The 18,764-nt window shown below is 31.1% G+C and overlaps 1 protein-coding gene across 1 annotated transcript in view; it reads right to left on the bottom strand.

Moving 5' to 3' along the window:
* Nucleotides 1-18,764, bottom strand: part of LOC143238240 (ATP-dependent RNA helicase Ddx1-like) — a 54,410-nt gene that overhangs the window by 16,251 nt on the left and 19,395 nt on the right. The window contains 14 exon segments of the mRNA XM_076478297.1: nucleotides 182-196; nucleotides 198-242; nucleotides 2,644-2,718; nucleotides 3,787-3,837; nucleotides 4,215-4,304; nucleotides 4,540-4,566; nucleotides 5,810-5,881; nucleotides 6,691-6,751; nucleotides 9,504-9,556; nucleotides 10,331-10,354; nucleotides 12,386-12,444; nucleotides 13,267-13,327; nucleotides 14,471-14,524; nucleotides 16,477-16,553. Coding sequence (XP_076334412.1) covers nucleotides 182-196; nucleotides 198-242; nucleotides 2,644-2,718; nucleotides 3,787-3,837; nucleotides 4,215-4,304; nucleotides 4,540-4,566; nucleotides 5,810-5,881; nucleotides 6,691-6,751; nucleotides 9,504-9,556; nucleotides 10,331-10,354; nucleotides 12,386-12,444; nucleotides 13,267-13,327; nucleotides 14,471-14,524; nucleotides 16,477-16,553 — 764 coding nt within the window.

The raw sequence follows: 18,764 nt of genomic DNA, 5'->3' as shown, positions 1-18,764 counted from the left end.
AGTTTGTTTTCTCATCTCATGATGTTTTATCCTAACATTAAATACTTTAACCACATTATGTATTGTACAATTTCTTCATATAAAGCTTGCATGATATCAGATTTTGGGCACATAACAAAACAAAATTTAAATCTACGATACTTACATCTAGGTAATAATGTAAAAACAAAGTTCCGCTTACTTGAACGTGACGTTTTTAATTTCATCCATGCCGCGTCTTTTCGAGGATCTACCATACAGACCTGTTTCACAGATAATGGTAGTTTAGATTTAGAGAAATTTCAAAAGCTGTTCATAGGTTATATACATGTTTGTCTGTTAGTTTTCTCTTTAGTGTCTTTAATAATAATATTCAAATTTCTCAAATCTCTTGATTTAAAAAGAAAACAAAACCTAACTAATATTACGTCACTTAAAGAGAATGTTTATAATAAAGATATGTAAATGACTTGTATCATATAATTTACAATTAGTAAAACAAACCACATGACAAACTAATATAGGTTAATCAGATAACTAATTCTAGTTATTTTAAAAGGTTTTAATTGGTTGAATACACATATTAGAAATGTACAGGCATTTCATAACCAGGTCTGATTAAGTTGGTTAAAACCTATCAATGAAGCACCAAATTTCCATTAAAGCTTGTTTTAAAACTAAACTAACAAAAACTTAATTTCATTCTAAATATAACAAGGTTTTTAAATGTCATTTGAATAGTTCTTGCAAACTCAAAGATATATGTTCATTTCTCTTCACCTAGCTATATATTACATTCTCTAAAAATTCTGCTTACTATTGAATTGATTTCTATTCAATTTCTATTATCTCTTAATTTTATACTTAATTTAACTTGAATATCAAAAGGTAATTATTTAACTTTACCTTTTGTCTGTTTCGTTACCTAATGAACTTCAATATAAAACTGAAGAAAATACATGCAGGCACCAAATCTACAAAGTACTAAACTAGACTTACATTTATCAAAATTAAATATCTGACAAGTAATCACAATCACTGACCATTTAAGTAAAAGTTACTTTTACTAAGTAATAACAGCTGACTTAGCAAAATCATCATATGATAAAGATGTGGTAACACCACTAGATCTGACTATCAGGTTCACACGTGATTCACATCAACTCTCTACAGTCTTCATAATAAGGGGAATAGGAACCTATAATTTTTCAGAACTGACTCCCATATTTCCAGTATCAAGTGTTTGCAGTGAAAATGGTGAATGTTTATAAACAGGTACAGCCTACATACAAACAATGTTCCTGCTATACAAGATCAAACTAACATCTGTCTGGTACTTTTTCTCATTAGACATGCTCATTATTGGCATCTTCAAGTAATAGGTTTTGAAATGGTCAAAAACCCAGTTCCACTACCTTCACTTTACTTTAATTACTTGTATCTTCCCTTCTCATTCCTCTCTAAACATTTCTGATCCTTTTTACTTTTTTGAAGATCCACACACTTTCAAACTTAACTAATCTGTCATGGCTATTTCTCTCCTTTTCCAATCCTGCAATTCCCTCAATCTTAAAATTTTCTTTAACCAATCCTTTAAGCTTCTTCCATGTCTCATGCCCACCATAATTCTGTTATTCTCATACAAAACACAAACTGTCTTCCATTTCTATTTTCAATCTCATGCAGAATACCTCCAAAACTCACATTTTCTACCCATTTCAAAAGGTTCTTTCACTATTGCCCTCCCCCATTGGTACAGTGGTAAGTATAGGGATTTACAATGCTAAGATAAGGGGTTCAATTTCCCTCTGTGGGATCAGCAGATAGCCAGATGTGGCTTTGCTATAAGAAAACACACATACACACCTTCACTGTTCTATCAACTCGATTGTGTAAATTCTTTAATATATTCGTTGTTCAATTCCTTTCATTACATAAGAACTTTCAATATTTCTTTTTTTTTTCCCAAATCTTTTATTTCTTACCTAGTTTTTATACTGTTTTGTTAAATATTCTGGATATTTCTTCCTTCTTTCAAACTACTTGTGATCTTTGTTTTCCTTACACAAGTAACATTATTTAATACTCAGATGCATCTTTTATAATTTTCTTCTCTCACTAACATTTACTACCTTAAAACTTTCTACTTGCTCTACTATCACTACAATTATCTTCACCTAAAGTTAGTACTGATTCTTCCTTCTCCTGATTGTCTATATTCAGTTACCTACCCAAGATACATTTTCACCGTCTACTCTATGTTTTGTAAAACATAGAAGCAATTTCCATTTCTCTCACCTGTCACCTTTCAAAGCTAACTTCTCTTAGTAACAGCAATTTATGATTACTTTTGCAACTATTTCAGTATCTTTGAAAATATTATAAATATTTCTTGTTTATTTGTTTGAAATTTAACAAATCTACACAATCAGCTATATGTACTCTGCTTCCAATGAGTACCAAAACCCAGTTTCGTGTCATAAGTCCGTAGACCTACTTGTTGTGCTAGATATTCACAAGAGAAATTTCAGGTAAACTATGGAAACAAACCTCTAGTGTAAAGAATGTTTATTATAAACATGAAGTAGAGTTTCTGAAGAATCATAACATGACAATTTATAGTAAAACATGTAACAATACTTTCTGTATGTAAAGGATACTTACAACATGATGAACAGTCTCTGGTACACTGTCTTCTCCTTTCAGATCAACCCAGACAGGGAAGTGCATCAACCTCTCCTGCAGCATAAAAACAAAATTATAATTATTACAAAGTAGCTGAACTACAGAGAATTAAAAAGTAACAACTATATTTATTAAGTTTTAGAAGATATCAAACTAAAGACAAAGAACATACACTATTACAATAACTTTTACACAACACGTTTTATAAAAACCCTACACTGGCATTACTTAGTTTTATTGATACCAAAAAAATATTCATAATAGATGTCTGTTGAATATTAGGTTTTAAACTTATCATAAAACATATTGAAGGAATAATGAAAAACTGATAGTTCTTAGTTGAAGTTATGCCAAATCCTGGCAGGAGACTTAGTGTTTGTCTTGATAGGTGAAACTACAAATAGATACCTCCCCAAAAAAAAACAACAACAACAAACAAAAAAAACTTCTTAACAGGTGCTTATAGTAATTCATAAAACTACACAGACCAAGATTAAAACCTTCCCAACTAAGTCACCTTTAACTATTATTTCAGTATTAGCTCTTAACAGCTATTGTTTGATATTACAAGTTTACTTCCTCAGACTTTCATAGTTTAATAAAAAATAACAGTAGTAAAAATAAACTTGGGAAAGAAAACAAAGAAATAGAAACAACTTCCAAAAGTTCAGGATGCATGTTGTTTCACAGACTTAGAGCTCAAATAAAAGTGCACTGACAGAACCATCTAGAGAGAGAAGAGTTCAACTATGTCAAGACACCTAACCAGAGGCATGAATTCAACCCACTTAGACTAAATAATGAATATAGGGTTAAGCAAATGTTTCACTACATTTTAACCTTAAAAACGTTGCATAATTTATAGTTTCTAAACCAGCTGTATGCTCACAACAGCAAGTTATCTTTGTGATGATATTTTAAATGTTGTGTTCAGTTATGGTTATCACAATACAGAAGTTGCACCAGATTTAGACAAAAAAATGTTGAATTTCACAGTGCTCCAAAATAGAACTTTAACATTTAAAACTACAAGTGTTTGAAAAATACATTACATTGCTGTTTAGTCAAAACAGACTTAAATTTACACAAGTAATTATAAATAAATCTGAGAGTAATTCTTACTGCAAGTTTCTTCACTTCAAATGAATGGAGAGTAGCAGAACATACAACCATCTGTAAATATAACATTGCAGCTCTTATTCAATTCATGCAATAAAATAATAAATATGCTTTTCATTTACAAAGATACACAGAATCTATACCATTTTGCCCTGTTAGTATATTATTAATTGTACATGTCAGCTTTTAATCAAAATCTGATATTAATGTGTAACCAATAGACATCATTCATTGAGACATAAGGCCCTTTATAAATCCAAATGTAAAAAAAGTTCCTGCATTACATACATCAATAGTTAAACTTTGTTCAGAAGAAATTACCTGCCTGTCTTTAGTTCAGATTTATATAATTACATGTTAAAGATTTCTTACACTAACAAACACTGTTTTCTTACTGTGTATAGAGAGTTTATACTTTTATCTATTCTTACCTGCAGTCTCTTACCATCAGCTGTAACTTTTGGAATTTGTTGATGGATACGATTAATTAAGTCTCCATATCCCATGTTTAATAGCCCGTCCTGTATAGATAGAAGAACTATAACTGTAAAAGAATTTTGTACATTTTTGGTTATGTATAAAAGTAAAAATTTAAGAATATAAAATATGAAATTTGCAAGTTAATGGATTTCAGGACACATAAATTCAAGAAAAAGTGAACAGTTTTAAACGATGTAGCCAGATTGAAAATTATAGAAGAGCTTGAAGGATAGGACTATACAACTGCTAAAAGTAATGAGTGATAATGACACTTACAGCTTCATCCAACACAAAGAATCGAACCTAGTGGTAGAGAAAAAAATATTGAAGTTAGCATATAAAAGTGTTACTTTGTTTTACAATACATCTACTATTGGAGAGTAAAGAAGCATTTGAATCGTGACAGCAAAATCAGTAAAACACAGATACAATAATTCTCTCAAATTGCAAGCAACTTTCATTCTTCATGAATGTTTACCTGCTTTACTAATGATTTTCATCATGATGTACTACTGCCTATGTTAAGCCGAGATACATATGTTAAAGATGCTCGAGAATGGATGGGAACAAAGCCAGGCTCACTTAGAAACTATTAAGACCCTAAAAAAGTGAGAATGGTATGCAATATCAGGGTTTATGTATACATAAAACTGTAGAGCCCAATCTTAGATATAATGCGAGACAAATTATTGGTTATCAAATTGTAAAAGTGAATCCTAATTTAGTTTGTTCTTGATCTGTGCACAAAGCTACACGAGAGGTATCTGCACTAGACATCCCTAATTCAGCAATGAAAGACTACATGGAAGGTAGATAGTCATCATTCCATTGCTACTATTTTACCAACAAACAGTGGGAATGACCATCACATAATAACACTCAAGGGTGAAAAGGCAAGCATGTATGATGGGATGGAGATTTGAATCCATGATCATCAAATTGAGAATCAAGCACCCTAGCCGTGCTAAACCCATTTATAATTTAGTACACAAACTGATAAATCAACGTATGTTATTCTTAGATAACTACAAGCCAAAATTATGTTTCTCTCATGAATCTAAAACAGTGTCATGTAAACCATCCCTTCATGAATGTCAACTGTTGGAAAACAAAACTTTCTACATTACCTCAACATCATACTACTGTCTAGAAATAATATTCTTAACTCAATTGGAATAAATTATCTTTAAACAAAGCAGACAACCCTAAAAACTTGGCATATCTGTGAAAAAGTAGTTTAATGGATTGCAAAACAGAAATATACAGTTGCAATTCCTAAAATAGCCACAAATATTTATCAGCTTCATCTTATTAATGCCAGTCAATTTAGCTACAGAAACATTCTGAACAGTCAAAGTAAGATTTGGATGGTTATCAGCTGTACTGTGGACTAGTTGATGTCAGTTGACTTAAAAACTGACTAGAAAATTAAATTTCATCTTTATATTCTAATTCAAAATATTACAACATCTCCATTCTGAACTGATTTCAAGTACTATTGGTTCAGAAATGCACTTAAAGAGAATGAAATAATCAACATATCTACCTGAGTCAGTGAAAGCTGTCCTGTGGAGATCAAGTCCTCCAGTCTACCAGGTGTCCCAACAACAATGTCTACCTGTGGTAAAATGACTTTTACATATTAAAATGAAAAAAAACTAACACAAGGTTATCTACAGTTTTAATACGTTCAGTAATGGTGTAAAACAACAGGAACATATTTTATTTGAAAAGTACCAAGAAAACCAATCTACGTATGCAAGATGACTACAGTAACAGATGGCAAACAAGCTAAAGGTTTCAACAATACACTTATTAAAAAACAAACAAAAAACAGGACAGATTACAAATATTAAAAAGTTTTATTTTATTTTTTTTAAGTTTCATTATTTAACAGTTTCCCTTCTTTTCAATTTCCAAATATCCAATCTTGAAAACAATTACATTACTGACTTGAGACTCACACCATCTCTATTTATTCTAGTTTGTTTTTAAGCCAACATTTTTTATAATGGCTCATCCTGTCCCATTTTTTAAAATTAATTCTGTTGTGATGACAACTACTGGTGAGCTTTCATGTATCACAATAGTATAATTGTTTCTGTCCATTTACACAGTACTCATGATAAAGACCTGACCAAAACAAATTGCTCATTTTGTTTGTAGGATAAACGATGAACCATAACAGTGACTACTGGAATTCAGTTTGATGTTGGTAGTATTTTTATTTTATTTTATGTACTTTGTATGTTAAGGACCCTGCGACCAAGAGTTATGGACACACAAAACAAAGTGGTACAAATATGGTTCAGACAATATTCAATTAAACCCAACCGACTGATTAATTCCTAATTCAATAAACTGACCCAAGACAGACATCACCAAAAAATTCCTTTCCTTGATATAACAATATTTCAACTCACTTACCCCACTCTGCAAAGCACTGATCTGGTCCTTTGCTGCTATACCACCAATCACCAAAATCTCTCTGTTAGACATAGACAATGCCAGAACTTTTATTGTAAATTAAGACAGTTGAGAAATTCAACAAGTCACCATTTTGAAAATACAGTTTTTCACATTAGATAAACATCTAAAAACATGTTTGATAAAAATGCAAGATATATAGTTATTCCATTGAAACACAAAGTTAAAACAAAACAAAACATACCTACCACATTAATCTAGTAGCACACATTTGTTAAACAATACTTAATATCCCTGCTATGTGGTGCTTCAAAGTCAAATATTTCTACCCTGGCTTTCATGCAAATCCAAAATTTTAACTGTCATTATTCACTTATGAAGTAGAAATAGGTCATCTTATGTTGCTTCTTTGTTATGTTTTTAGCATTTGTTGGTTTTTGAGCTATGTTTATAACTGTCATTGAATAACTAACATTCTTTGGTTGATCTGGCACAAACATTTCTAATTCACACTTAATATCAAGAACTTTAATTATTTTACTTTATTTTGGTGACAAAAGAACAGATTCTAGCAATGTCAAAACAATATTTTTCTTATACTTGATTTTTTAACCAATCATTTCTTGTGTAACTACTTACTCTCAGTTACGTTTCATTTGTAACTTATCCATTAAGCTAAACAAATTTCTCTGTCTTACCTGGTTTCTCTTTTTATACATGCAAGTACCAAAAAACAGCTTCACACAATCTAAGATAACAGTCCAAATCTCAGGTTAATTAATCTACTTTAGAAGATTAGGGTTAGCTATACAGATTTCAATTTTCATGATCTCTTATGGTCAATACACGCACACACACACACGGTCTAACCACAGTAAAAAATTTAGTGTGATTGAGATGTGTTTAAAAGGCTTTTATAATTAATGTGTGCCAATAAGCTTAGAATCTTGTAACAGATACCAATATTTGGATCAGACATACCGAATTCCCTAGTAAGAGGATGACATCCTATATACATTAATTCTCTCCACACAGGCTAGGTCTATATGACCAACTACGTGACCTCATTGTACTCAGTCTTTTTAGGTTTAATACTTCTAACTTGCAATATGGTGTGTACATCTTTATAAAATTTGACAGTATTTCAGTTAATATTTTGAGTCTGACACACACAAAAATTTTTTTTTTAGTGAAATACTTAATAAAATAGATTTGCCCATGAATATATTGAATACTTATTTTCATGTTAAAATTAAAGTTTTCCTTATCTCAAACTTCCTTTATGTAATTCCCAAGACTTCCTAAATAGATTTCAAATGTTTTTTCTGTAAACCTTTAAAGTTTGTTATTTTCTCTACCCTAACATAAAATGGGATTGGTCAATTTGGTTGATACCATAACTATAAAAAACAAAATAAATTGCCTTTTTTTCCTTCTAGAAAGACCATATATTATAACTCGAAGCTACATTCATTTATCTCAAGTACCTCTAAATTTTTTAAGAGAACACATCTATTTATAATTAAGTTTTATTGCCCTCTGAACCATGATTAACTACCATCTGCAGCATTATAAGTTGTAAATCACTTGGGACATATGCAGCTCATGTTACATTATCAAATTACATAATCCACAAGCTATTACAATTAATGCAAGCAGCTTGCACGCATACCTCATGAAAATTATATTCATTTTACTTAATGTGATATTAACTAACCTAAAAATATCCTTATTTTTACATTTTACTTACTTTTAGAATTATACATAAAAATAAACATGATAAACAAGAAATAAACTACTTACCCTGTCTTCTTTTTTGCTCTTGGTTGTCAGAGAGTTAACCCTAATTTTGTTTATACTATTCCTAATATTGTACTTTATAATAATGATTTAATTAAATAATGCTATAAACAATCTAGACTAACAACATGCAAGAAGTAGAGAAATTCCCCAAGTTCTCAAAAAATTGTTTTGGTTTTGTAATTCTGCAATAACTGTCATTACAAATTCATCCAAAATAGTTGTTAACTTTCTTACACGAGCAATGTTTATGCTCCGAGCATAACTGACGCTTCATTGTTCAGAACATAATGTTATGCAACATGTCACATGAAATTAAAACCTTGAGTTTCTATTGGTTATAGGTAATACATGATTAAATGTAAGAGAACTAGTTAGGAATTATGAAAAAGAAAATGTCACAGGAACGGTCCGACTTTCTAACTTTATAGTTTTAACTGAAGTTGATGACTAATAAATGTGGTTTATCTGAACAATGATAATTTAACACAGTAACTGACATTTAATTTTTTTAAGGGATGGTGGATAAACAAAGAATAATGACATGCTGAGAGTGTGTGTCACACAAAGGGAAATTTAGGATTGTTTCAAATAACGTTTCGGAGAATTATGAACTTAGCTAATAATCCATATTTTAATAGTATATTAAGTTTTAAGATCTTATGCTACTTTAATTGGTATAGAAATAGTTAAACAAAATTTTTAGCTGGGTACACTAAACCTTTATGTTACATACACTGAAGGACACCTTTGGCAACAATGTTACAGTAGTTGCCAATTTTCCAAATGCACATTTTTTAGTTATAACAAGTTTGCCTTAAAAACTAACTTGTAGCTATAGAGATTTGATATCTTATGTCAAAACTTTCATTTTCAACAATTATTTTTAGGGAATGTTAAGTTACATTGACAATAACTGTACCTAATGAAAACATTCTGATATTCAATATTAGACTATATGCTATTATTGATATTTGTAGGATTGTTTAAACTATAGACAAGTAATTTCTTACCTGACACTTGGATCTTTTATGTATTTCTTGAAGTTTACAATACACTGCAGAGTCTGCAAAAATAGATATATTAATAACAACTGCTTATGTAACAATCCTAAGGTTGCTGTAACTGCATAGGCTGTCCCTAATTTAGCAGTGTAATACCAGAAGAATGAAAGCTAATCATCACAACTCCTAGGCTACTCTTATCAATGAATAGTGAGATTGACCATCACATTATAATGTCTCCACAGCTAAAAGGATGAGCATGTTTGGCGAGATGAGGATTTGAATCCATGACGTTCAGATTCCGAACTGAGTGTCTTAACCACCTGGCCAGGTCTGGCTGTTACTATTATTACCAAGTAAGTTTTAATACTATAAAAAAGGTATGATTTTACTTCACATCCCTTATGCACTCAAGATTAAGGATATTGGTCTGTAGAACAATAAATGATTACAAGTGACTAAAGTAACAAAAACAAACTATTTATTAAGAGAAAAATCCTTAAAAGTTGAAGATGCCAAACAAACTGCATTCCCACAGAATAATGCCTTGACCTTATATGGATCTAGCCAAAAAAAATGACCAACATTGTAAACCATAAAACTATGCATGACACATCTGTCTCGCTAACTCCTTGTAACTAAGAAGACTGTCCATATAAATTCCCCTTGTGACTAAACTTAGCACTATTTAAACATTCATTTTGTTGTTTATATAAACTATTATCAATTATTAACATTATATCAACAAATCTAATACTTGTAGAAAATAACTTCTATTCAGATATATACAAAAACCATAACTGCTTGGCACAAATGAAAGAACTTAAAAAACTCACCTGCTCCGCCAATTCTCGTGATGGCTAAAAATGCAAAAAATAAAAATACATAAATAAGATATGAAGAGTGTCAAACAGGAACAGGTAAGTGATGAAAAACATTCAGTTTTCTTCACTCTGAATATTTACCATTGATGACTTGATGCTAAGTCACAAAAAAGGTATTTATATTTCTTGTTACTAACACGCTAGACTTGATACTAAATTTACTTCTCGTGTTATTATAAAATAATGTACTAAGTTCTTCATTTTGAGCACAATTATTTCTGTAATGTTCTTATACAGTTGTTTATTCAGTTCTTTCATTCATAATAAAGAAAACTGAATGTTTATAAAAAGAAAACATAACCACAAATAATGGATACATTGATAATGGAAATAATCATGTATAATTTTTTAGTTTGACCTGTGTATTATGAGATGTCAGAAATGTGTTTTAGTCACCATAAAAAGTTAAAATTGAGACATAACCCAACAACACTAAGATATAAAACCTGAAATCTTGGAAGAGCTTAAGAAAAATATAAAATAAGTAAAAAAAACTGCTCTAAAGATATAACTGGATCTTTGAAGGTGTTACTCATTAAGCACAAAGTAATACTATGAGGTATTTGTGCTCTACCCACCAGTGGTGTCTAAACCCAGTTTCTCATGGTACAAGTCCACAGACATACTGCTGTGCCACTAGGGGTGAATGTTATCCTTAAAATATGAAACGTTAAAAACAATTTTGTTCACATCTAGGTCTACTTAAAATAAAGAAAATATTTTGTGAAATTAAAGTCAAGCAATAATCAGTGTGAGTCAAACCAAGACAATATTAAATGAAATGTGCATAAGATAGCACATATAACATCTGAAGATCGTGTTAAATTAAAATGGAATTTAAACTTCTCTCTACTGTACAAAACCTGATACAGTCACGATCTTTTGTTGGTTTAGTAGTCCTATAATTTTTTAATGATAATAAAATTAAATACTTTACAACAACCAACGTATCTTTGAGTGACTGATCACAGTATTTACTGAATTCCTTCACTTTGGTAAATGGTATTTATTCCCTGGTAACTTTACTATTATGCTCATCTTTGTTACATAGTTTCAAAGCTACTTAAACATGTCTATGATTTCCCAATAGAATTTTTTGCTCTTTAATGTCACTTCCAATTTACTAAAGGTAGCACCCACAAATCATTTACGTCTCAAGTTACTAATTCGTTCATTTTGGTATCGGAAAGTTGAACATGCTAAATATTCAGAACTTGCAATAAATCTTCGAACTTCTCTGATAGCAACTGTCATTCTTTGGGATGATAGGGCAAGAAACTATATGTACAAGTTACTGCACAGAATTTTATTTTTAATTCCAAGTTTATCATTGCTAAACAGCAACATACAGCTGAACATGTAAAACAGTGAATGTCAGGGGATTAATGATGACACATTATCATGTTCAAGATGTGTGATAGTTATATGACTGTCATGCGATCTACACAACACAACTTACAATATAACCACTTAAATACTTGGAGATTTTGTGGAGAAGCATATATATAGAGAGAGAAGGCAAACATCTGTGCAGGGCCACAGGGAGAAAAGGTTAGTGTATACCACTGATTCTACAGTATAATTCACAAACATCATGCTATAGCTTCATCAGTGCAGAGACAGAATTAAACTGAGGATCATCTCGTAACACTCACAGAAGCCTAAACATATTTTTCAGTCATTTAATAAACAAAGATATGAACCATAGGTCTTTTTAAGCAAATAAAGTTTCCTCATCCAAATATTGAGCATATTTACTTTTAAGTTAGAAATGACTAAGTAGACCTTTACTTAGTTTAAGCTTGTTTTCATTTTGTCTATAAAATGTGTTTTTAAACTGTGAATATTGTGTACTCTAGTAACTTCCAGTTTATCAGTTCGTAAATTTATTAAAACAAAGTTTAATCACAATAAAAACTTCTTTCAAAGAAAACAGAAACAGACCCAAGTCAATAATAAACAGTATTCCACAAAAGTATATTTAAATCAAATGAATGGATTACTTACTTCTATAATAATTGCCTGTGGTGAATTCTGAACAATCCTAGGAGCACCAGTAGAACTTCCTATGGAACAAAATCAAGAAAAAACATCACACAACTTGTTAGTTTGTAGAACTATGTTAAAAGTTTTACTTTCAATCACACTAGCTAATATCAGTTTCATTTGAGACAGAAGAGAGTTCACATTGTTTTTATAAAATTCAAAAATATTTCCCATACTTCATTCAAAAATCTGTCTTGAGTATGATATTTTGCTGCTTCATCCTTTGTGGTTTTGAAATTTTTTGAACTTTGTAAATTAAATTTTGTTTCTTCTGATATTAACATTTAAAGTTTAGCATTAAATATTTATCTTCACAAAACCCAGGTTTCATTTAAAAATACCTTACATGTTGCTAATGATTACTGGTAACAAATACACTCCTCTGGGAAGAACTACAATGTTTATTTAAGATCAAAGTCTTAATTTACCTCAATACAAAAATACCTTACATGTTGCTAATGATTACTGGTAACAAATACACTCCTCTGGGAAGAACTACAATGTTTATTTAAGATCAAAGTCTTAATTTACCTCAATACAAAAATACCTTACATGTTGCTAATGATTACTGGTAACAAATACACTCCTCTGGGAAGAACTACAATGTTTATTTAAGATCAAAGTCTTAATTTACCTCAATACAAAAATACCTTACATGTTGCTAATGATTACTGGTAACAAATACACTCCTCTGGGAAGAACTACAATGTTTATTTAAGATCAAAGTCTTAATTTAACTCAATACAAAAACTATCCTACAGTTAACATTTGCATAATATCTGCTACACTAACAAGAAAACAGCTTAATTTATCTGCCTTACATAAAAACAGTCCAAACATACCAGTGATAGTTGAAACAACCATGTTATCCTTAGGGGCTTTACAAAATGCCACATATCCATCCTAGAGAGAAAGAAAATAGGCTTACACTTAGAAATAAAACAAAAACAAAGAGGTTAAAATACCTGTGGTATCTAGTTTTTTTTTCCTACAGGACCCAATGAAAGCTGGTTGTTTTGACATGCTACCAAGACAATTATTGTCTTTTTTTCCACATGTGTAGAAGGTTAAAGTTCAACCTTATAACTACGAAAACACTTGCCACTTATCAAAATATCATCCGAAATAAACTTATGAAACAACGTTGTAATATATTTGCAATGTTAGAAAAACAGACTCAAGAAGTCTTCATATAAATGAATAAAAGCACTTTTGAAAGGTGGACTTTTTTTCTTCAGGGGTAAATGATGTCACTGAACTCCCTTATATAGTTGAGTGACATCATAGTCATCTGGTTTCCAGAAAATATCTACTTCACATACTGTTGCAAGCATTTCACTTCCAGTATAAATGTAGCCATTGGCAAGAGTGAACATGAAAAGGCACTGGAGATATTTTACTTAAACAATGGCTAAATTATGTAAATTTAAAAATTATATTTAAAGATTTAAGTAAAATAAAGGTGACATCTGGAGACTGACTGAAAAAGACATGATATACTTACTAATATACAAAATCAAGTATGAAAACTTAAACAAATAGTAAGATTCAGTAAATACAGTTTTCGTATTACATTAAAAAATAAGCAAAGAATAAAAATGTTTGACAGATGTAACCAATAAACAGAGATCACTGATTACAGGATCTACATGTAATCATCATGTAGATTACAGGATCTACATGAATTCTGGATGTTTTGATGTTACACTTCTCCCCAATTACAGTGAAAACTTGTGTTAAATATTCTACTTAACAGTAAATGCACAAATAAGGCTTACACCATTTTAGTCGAAGGTCAGAATACTGATGTCACCAGAATACAAAATTTATGTTATAACAATTTTTATTTATTTTTTACCCACTATGTATTCTAATATATAAGTAATGTTCAATCTAACCTAAATCTACATTCTGAATTTTGTTCAACATATACTCAATTACAGTTACAATGTGTTTGGAGTCCATATAAAACACTAAAACAAACACTTCTGGTAAAACCAAAACTTCAGACATAAACACATTCTTACAATATGCAGTTTTACTTACTGAAGGTGGGAACTGGAAAGGGGTTTCTCCAAAGTTAAACTTCATCTCAGCATTCTTAGAAGAAAAAAATATTGGATGTTTATATACACTGAGAAAAGTTTCTAATACAGAAATTATCTTATTAACAACTTCTGTTGATGTTAACTAATTCGTTAAGTTACATAAATTAACAATACAAATCAGTACTTTTAACAATTTAGAACTAAATTTCTTTTATTTTGCAATGAGGTTCCAAAAGTCTGTACAGACAAGGCAAGTTACACAGTAGATGCAAGGTTTAATCTTCTGTTTAACAATCATCAATGGACTTGTATGCTTTTACCCTTAACATGCAACCCTGCACAAGGACTAATCAAAAGAATGAAACTATGCCTCAATAACAAGTAGTTAATTCAATGGATTAGGCTTCACATTTAATTTTGTCTAGTACTTTATATATTTTTTTGGTTGAATAATTCACAAGACTAATTGCTCCCCAAAATTATGATTAAACCAATTAACGTTATGAAATAATCAATTGAAATCAAATTACTGAAATCTGTTTTTCCAATAACTGACAGCTATCTAAACATTAAGTGAAATTACAAACAACAAAACTGTAATGTAAATAATCTATCAGTTGAAATTAGAGACTGTTCATAATTGTTTGAGTATTCAAACTATCTACGTAATCAAAGTCACCCAATAATCGTGTGCATGTGTGTGATGGTGGCCTCCAGGTGGTACTTAGTTGAAATCAGCAAGTCATTCACCAACCAGGAAACATTCATATCATCTTAAAAATGTTTCACACAAAATATTGTTTCAGACAAAAAGAATGTTGACCTTCAAAGGATATGTATCTAATAAACCTACATTAACAAATACTACTGATTACCCAGCTGTAGTATCACTGCTGGATATTCTTGAATATGATGACTTTGTAAGTAAAATACATCCTCTACATAAAAATGTTCTCAACCCATACCAGCCATTTTTACACACATATTTTTCTCTACAAGTGGGCTTTCTTGTCATCACTGATTAGTATATTACAGTTAATTCCTAGAAACAAAAAACAAAACAAAAAAAACGATATATGTTAAAAAGGCTCGTTTGGGTTGAGAAATTTTTTTAAGTAGAGAACCGAACAACATTTTTACCTTCTTCGGTCATCGTCAGGCTTACAAAGAAAGGAAGAGGTTAACTGAAAAAGGTCGAAACGTTGTTCGCTCCTCTACGTAAAAAAATTTTCTCAACCCAAACGAGCCGTTTTTACATATATATTCTTTTCTACAAGTGGGTTCTCTCATCATCACTGAAAAACCAATAACTTATGAATCCATAATGGACTATAAAACCCAGTCAATAACAAAAATCTGTTATAATTTCTATAAATTTTCTCAGACACCTAAAAACTGACTAGCATCATTCCTTATATCCTTTGAGATTTGATCTTCCTAGCATTCCAAGGCCATTGTGGATATATAAAACTAAAACAAAATCTACAAATACCATCTCTACCCCATCATCTGACTACTCACATACACAGACATCTAAATTCCAACATCCTTAACTTCCCTGAGGAAGTTGTTCAAAAGGTGAGAAATTGAGAATGGTTATAAAATCCATATGGAGAAGTAAATAGAAATAAAATGTACAATATTATGGAAGTTCAAATAAAAAGTTTGATTAATTCATTAAGTAGCATAACTGCTTTTAATTGGAAATAACATGATGCAAGATGTTTTAGACTTTGATGAAGCTTTCCAAGTGTCTTCCATTAATGTCTTTTTTTTTTTTTTATATACAAATAGAAAAGATTCAGTGCTAATAATTTTATTGTTGATACTAGTAGAAAAAATTCATCACCATCTTTAATACTAATTGGAAAGGCTGACTGCCAAGTTTTTCTTACTGATATTCCCAAACCAATATTAAAAACAACAAATCATTAAGCATTCACTTTTTTTTTTCAATTACAATTTATATATAAAGAAAAAGTTTCAGGACAAAACAAACCTTACCTTTAACACTACTGAAGCAAAAAAAGCACTTTTTATCAGGTTTGATTGTATCTTAAAAGCATCTCCAAGGTATTTTCCTACATGATATACCAATTTTGAAAGATAAGAAACAGTAATAAAGTAAAAAAAATGGCTAATTATCAGATTAATTTACATATATATTTATTTTATACACACATTTATGGTTTAACTTTTTTCTGTTCTCAAAGAAAGACAAGCTGTAAATATATAATTTTTCACATGTCACTTTTAACAAGTGATTAAAATTTGATTGATTGATTTAGTGTTTTATGGCACAAAGCAGCAAGGCTATCTGCACCAGACATTCTGTAAAAAAATAAAAATAAATAAATAAATGTAGTAATAGACATAAATGGAAATGAAGGTAAAACAAAAAAAGTATAAAACCAATGTTGACAGCTAGTCTACAATGTTAAGATAGAAGGCAGAGTATAAGAAGTTGTAAGGTATTTACTCTAGCAAAAAGGTAATGATCATAACCCGCCAGGAAGACCAACAGGTATGTTCAAGAACCACCGTCAGTCACCTGAAGTTGGTCTTTCCAGTCCTGGTTCCGGGTTATGTGTCATAGCAACCAGTATCAAAATGTAAAAGAATAGAAGTTTTAAAAGATACATAGCAAAATTGTAACAATCAGTAGCCAAATGTCCAGTAAAAAGATAAAGTCAAGTAAATGGAGTAAAATTTGTAAAAGTAAATGAAGGTAAAAACAAAACAGCAATTAAAACAGAAAATGGTGTAAAAACCAATGGTGACATCCAGTCTTCAAAGTTGTAAAATATTTACTCTAGCAAAATGGTAATGATCATAACCCGCCAGGAAGACTGACAGGTAAGTTCAAGAAACACCGTCAATCACCTGAAGTTGGCCTTTCCAGTCCTGGTTCCGGGTTATGTGTCATAGCAGCTATTATCAAAATGTAAAAGAATAAAAGTTTTAAAAGACACTCCGCAAAATCGTAATAATGAGTAGCCAAATGTCCAGGAAAAGAAAAAAGTCAAGTAAATGGAGTAAAATTTGTAAAAGTAATTGAAGATAAAAGCAAAATGGCAATTAAAACAGAAAATGGCGTAAAAAACCAATGTTGACATCCAGTCAACAAAGTTGTAAAGTACTACCTGTAGCAGAATGGTAATGATCATAACCCACCAGGAAGACTAACAGGTAAGTATAAGAACCACCATCAGTCACCTGAAGTTGGTCTTTCCAGTCCTGGTTCCGGGTTATGAGTCAATATGGCCAGTACTAAAAAGTTAAGTAGTAAAAGTGTGAAATGATATGCAGCAAAAGTATAATAACAACTCGCCAGGACGACTAACGAGTAGTTCAAACGGATAGTTCAAACAGTAGCGTTAGTCACCTGAAGTTGGCCTTTCCAGTCCTGGTGTCGAGTTATTTAATGTTCTGGCCATTGTCCAATGTCAAATTGAAGGAGAGAGATTAAAACTGTAAAAAAGGAATCACAATTAAAAAGGTGTAATGAATAAATATGCAACACTTAAATGAGATTAAAAAGATTAATGGCCATTAAAAAATTAAAAACATTATCAAGGTGGACAGAGTCACCATCACCAATAACTCTGTCCAATGTTACAGACTGACCCTGGGAAAAAATATGTTTAAAATATTGCCGTCGTTGAGAATTGTAACAATGGCAAGAAAGTAAAATGTGGCTGATAGTGAGTTGAGTGTTACACAAACTACACATTGGTGCATCAGTTCCAGATAAAGGAAAACGATGAGTTAAAAAACTGTGACCAATGCATAGTCTAGTTAAAACAACTTCCTCCTTCCGAACTTTACGGAAGCTAGATGGCCAAAGCCCAATATAGGGTTTTACTTGAAAAAAGCTTGTTGACGCGTTGCTCACTCCAAGTGGACTGCCAGCTGGCACGGAGCCGAGCTTTGAAGACAACACCATAGTCCATGTACGGAATAGGCATAGGAGTGATGGTGCTGAAGCAGACATATTTAGCTGCCATGTCTGCAAGCTCATTCCCGCAAATACCAACATGGCCTGGTATCCAGAAAAACTGGATTGAAGTAGCTGCTAATGAGAAATGGGCCAGTCAGTTTCGAATATCAACGAGAATAGGATGTGAGCTAACGTGTAGTGATTCCAAGGCAAGTATAGAACTAAGCGAATCAGTATAAATAGTGCAGTTGGAGTACTGCTCAGCTGCAATATGATCCAGGGCAAGAGATATGGCATACAGTTCAGCAGTGAACACAGAAGCTGTAGAAGGGATTCTGCATGCAACTACTGA

Source organism: Tachypleus tridentatus, chromosome 13, assembly GCF_004210375.1.
Source record: "Tachypleus tridentatus isolate NWPU-2018 chromosome 13, ASM421037v1, whole genome shotgun sequence".
NCBI lineage: Eukaryota > Metazoa > Arthropoda > Merostomata > Xiphosura > Limulidae > Tachypleus > Tachypleus tridentatus.
The sequence above is the reverse complement of the archived record's forward strand: the minus strand, read 5'-3'. Positions and strand labels throughout refer to the sequence as shown.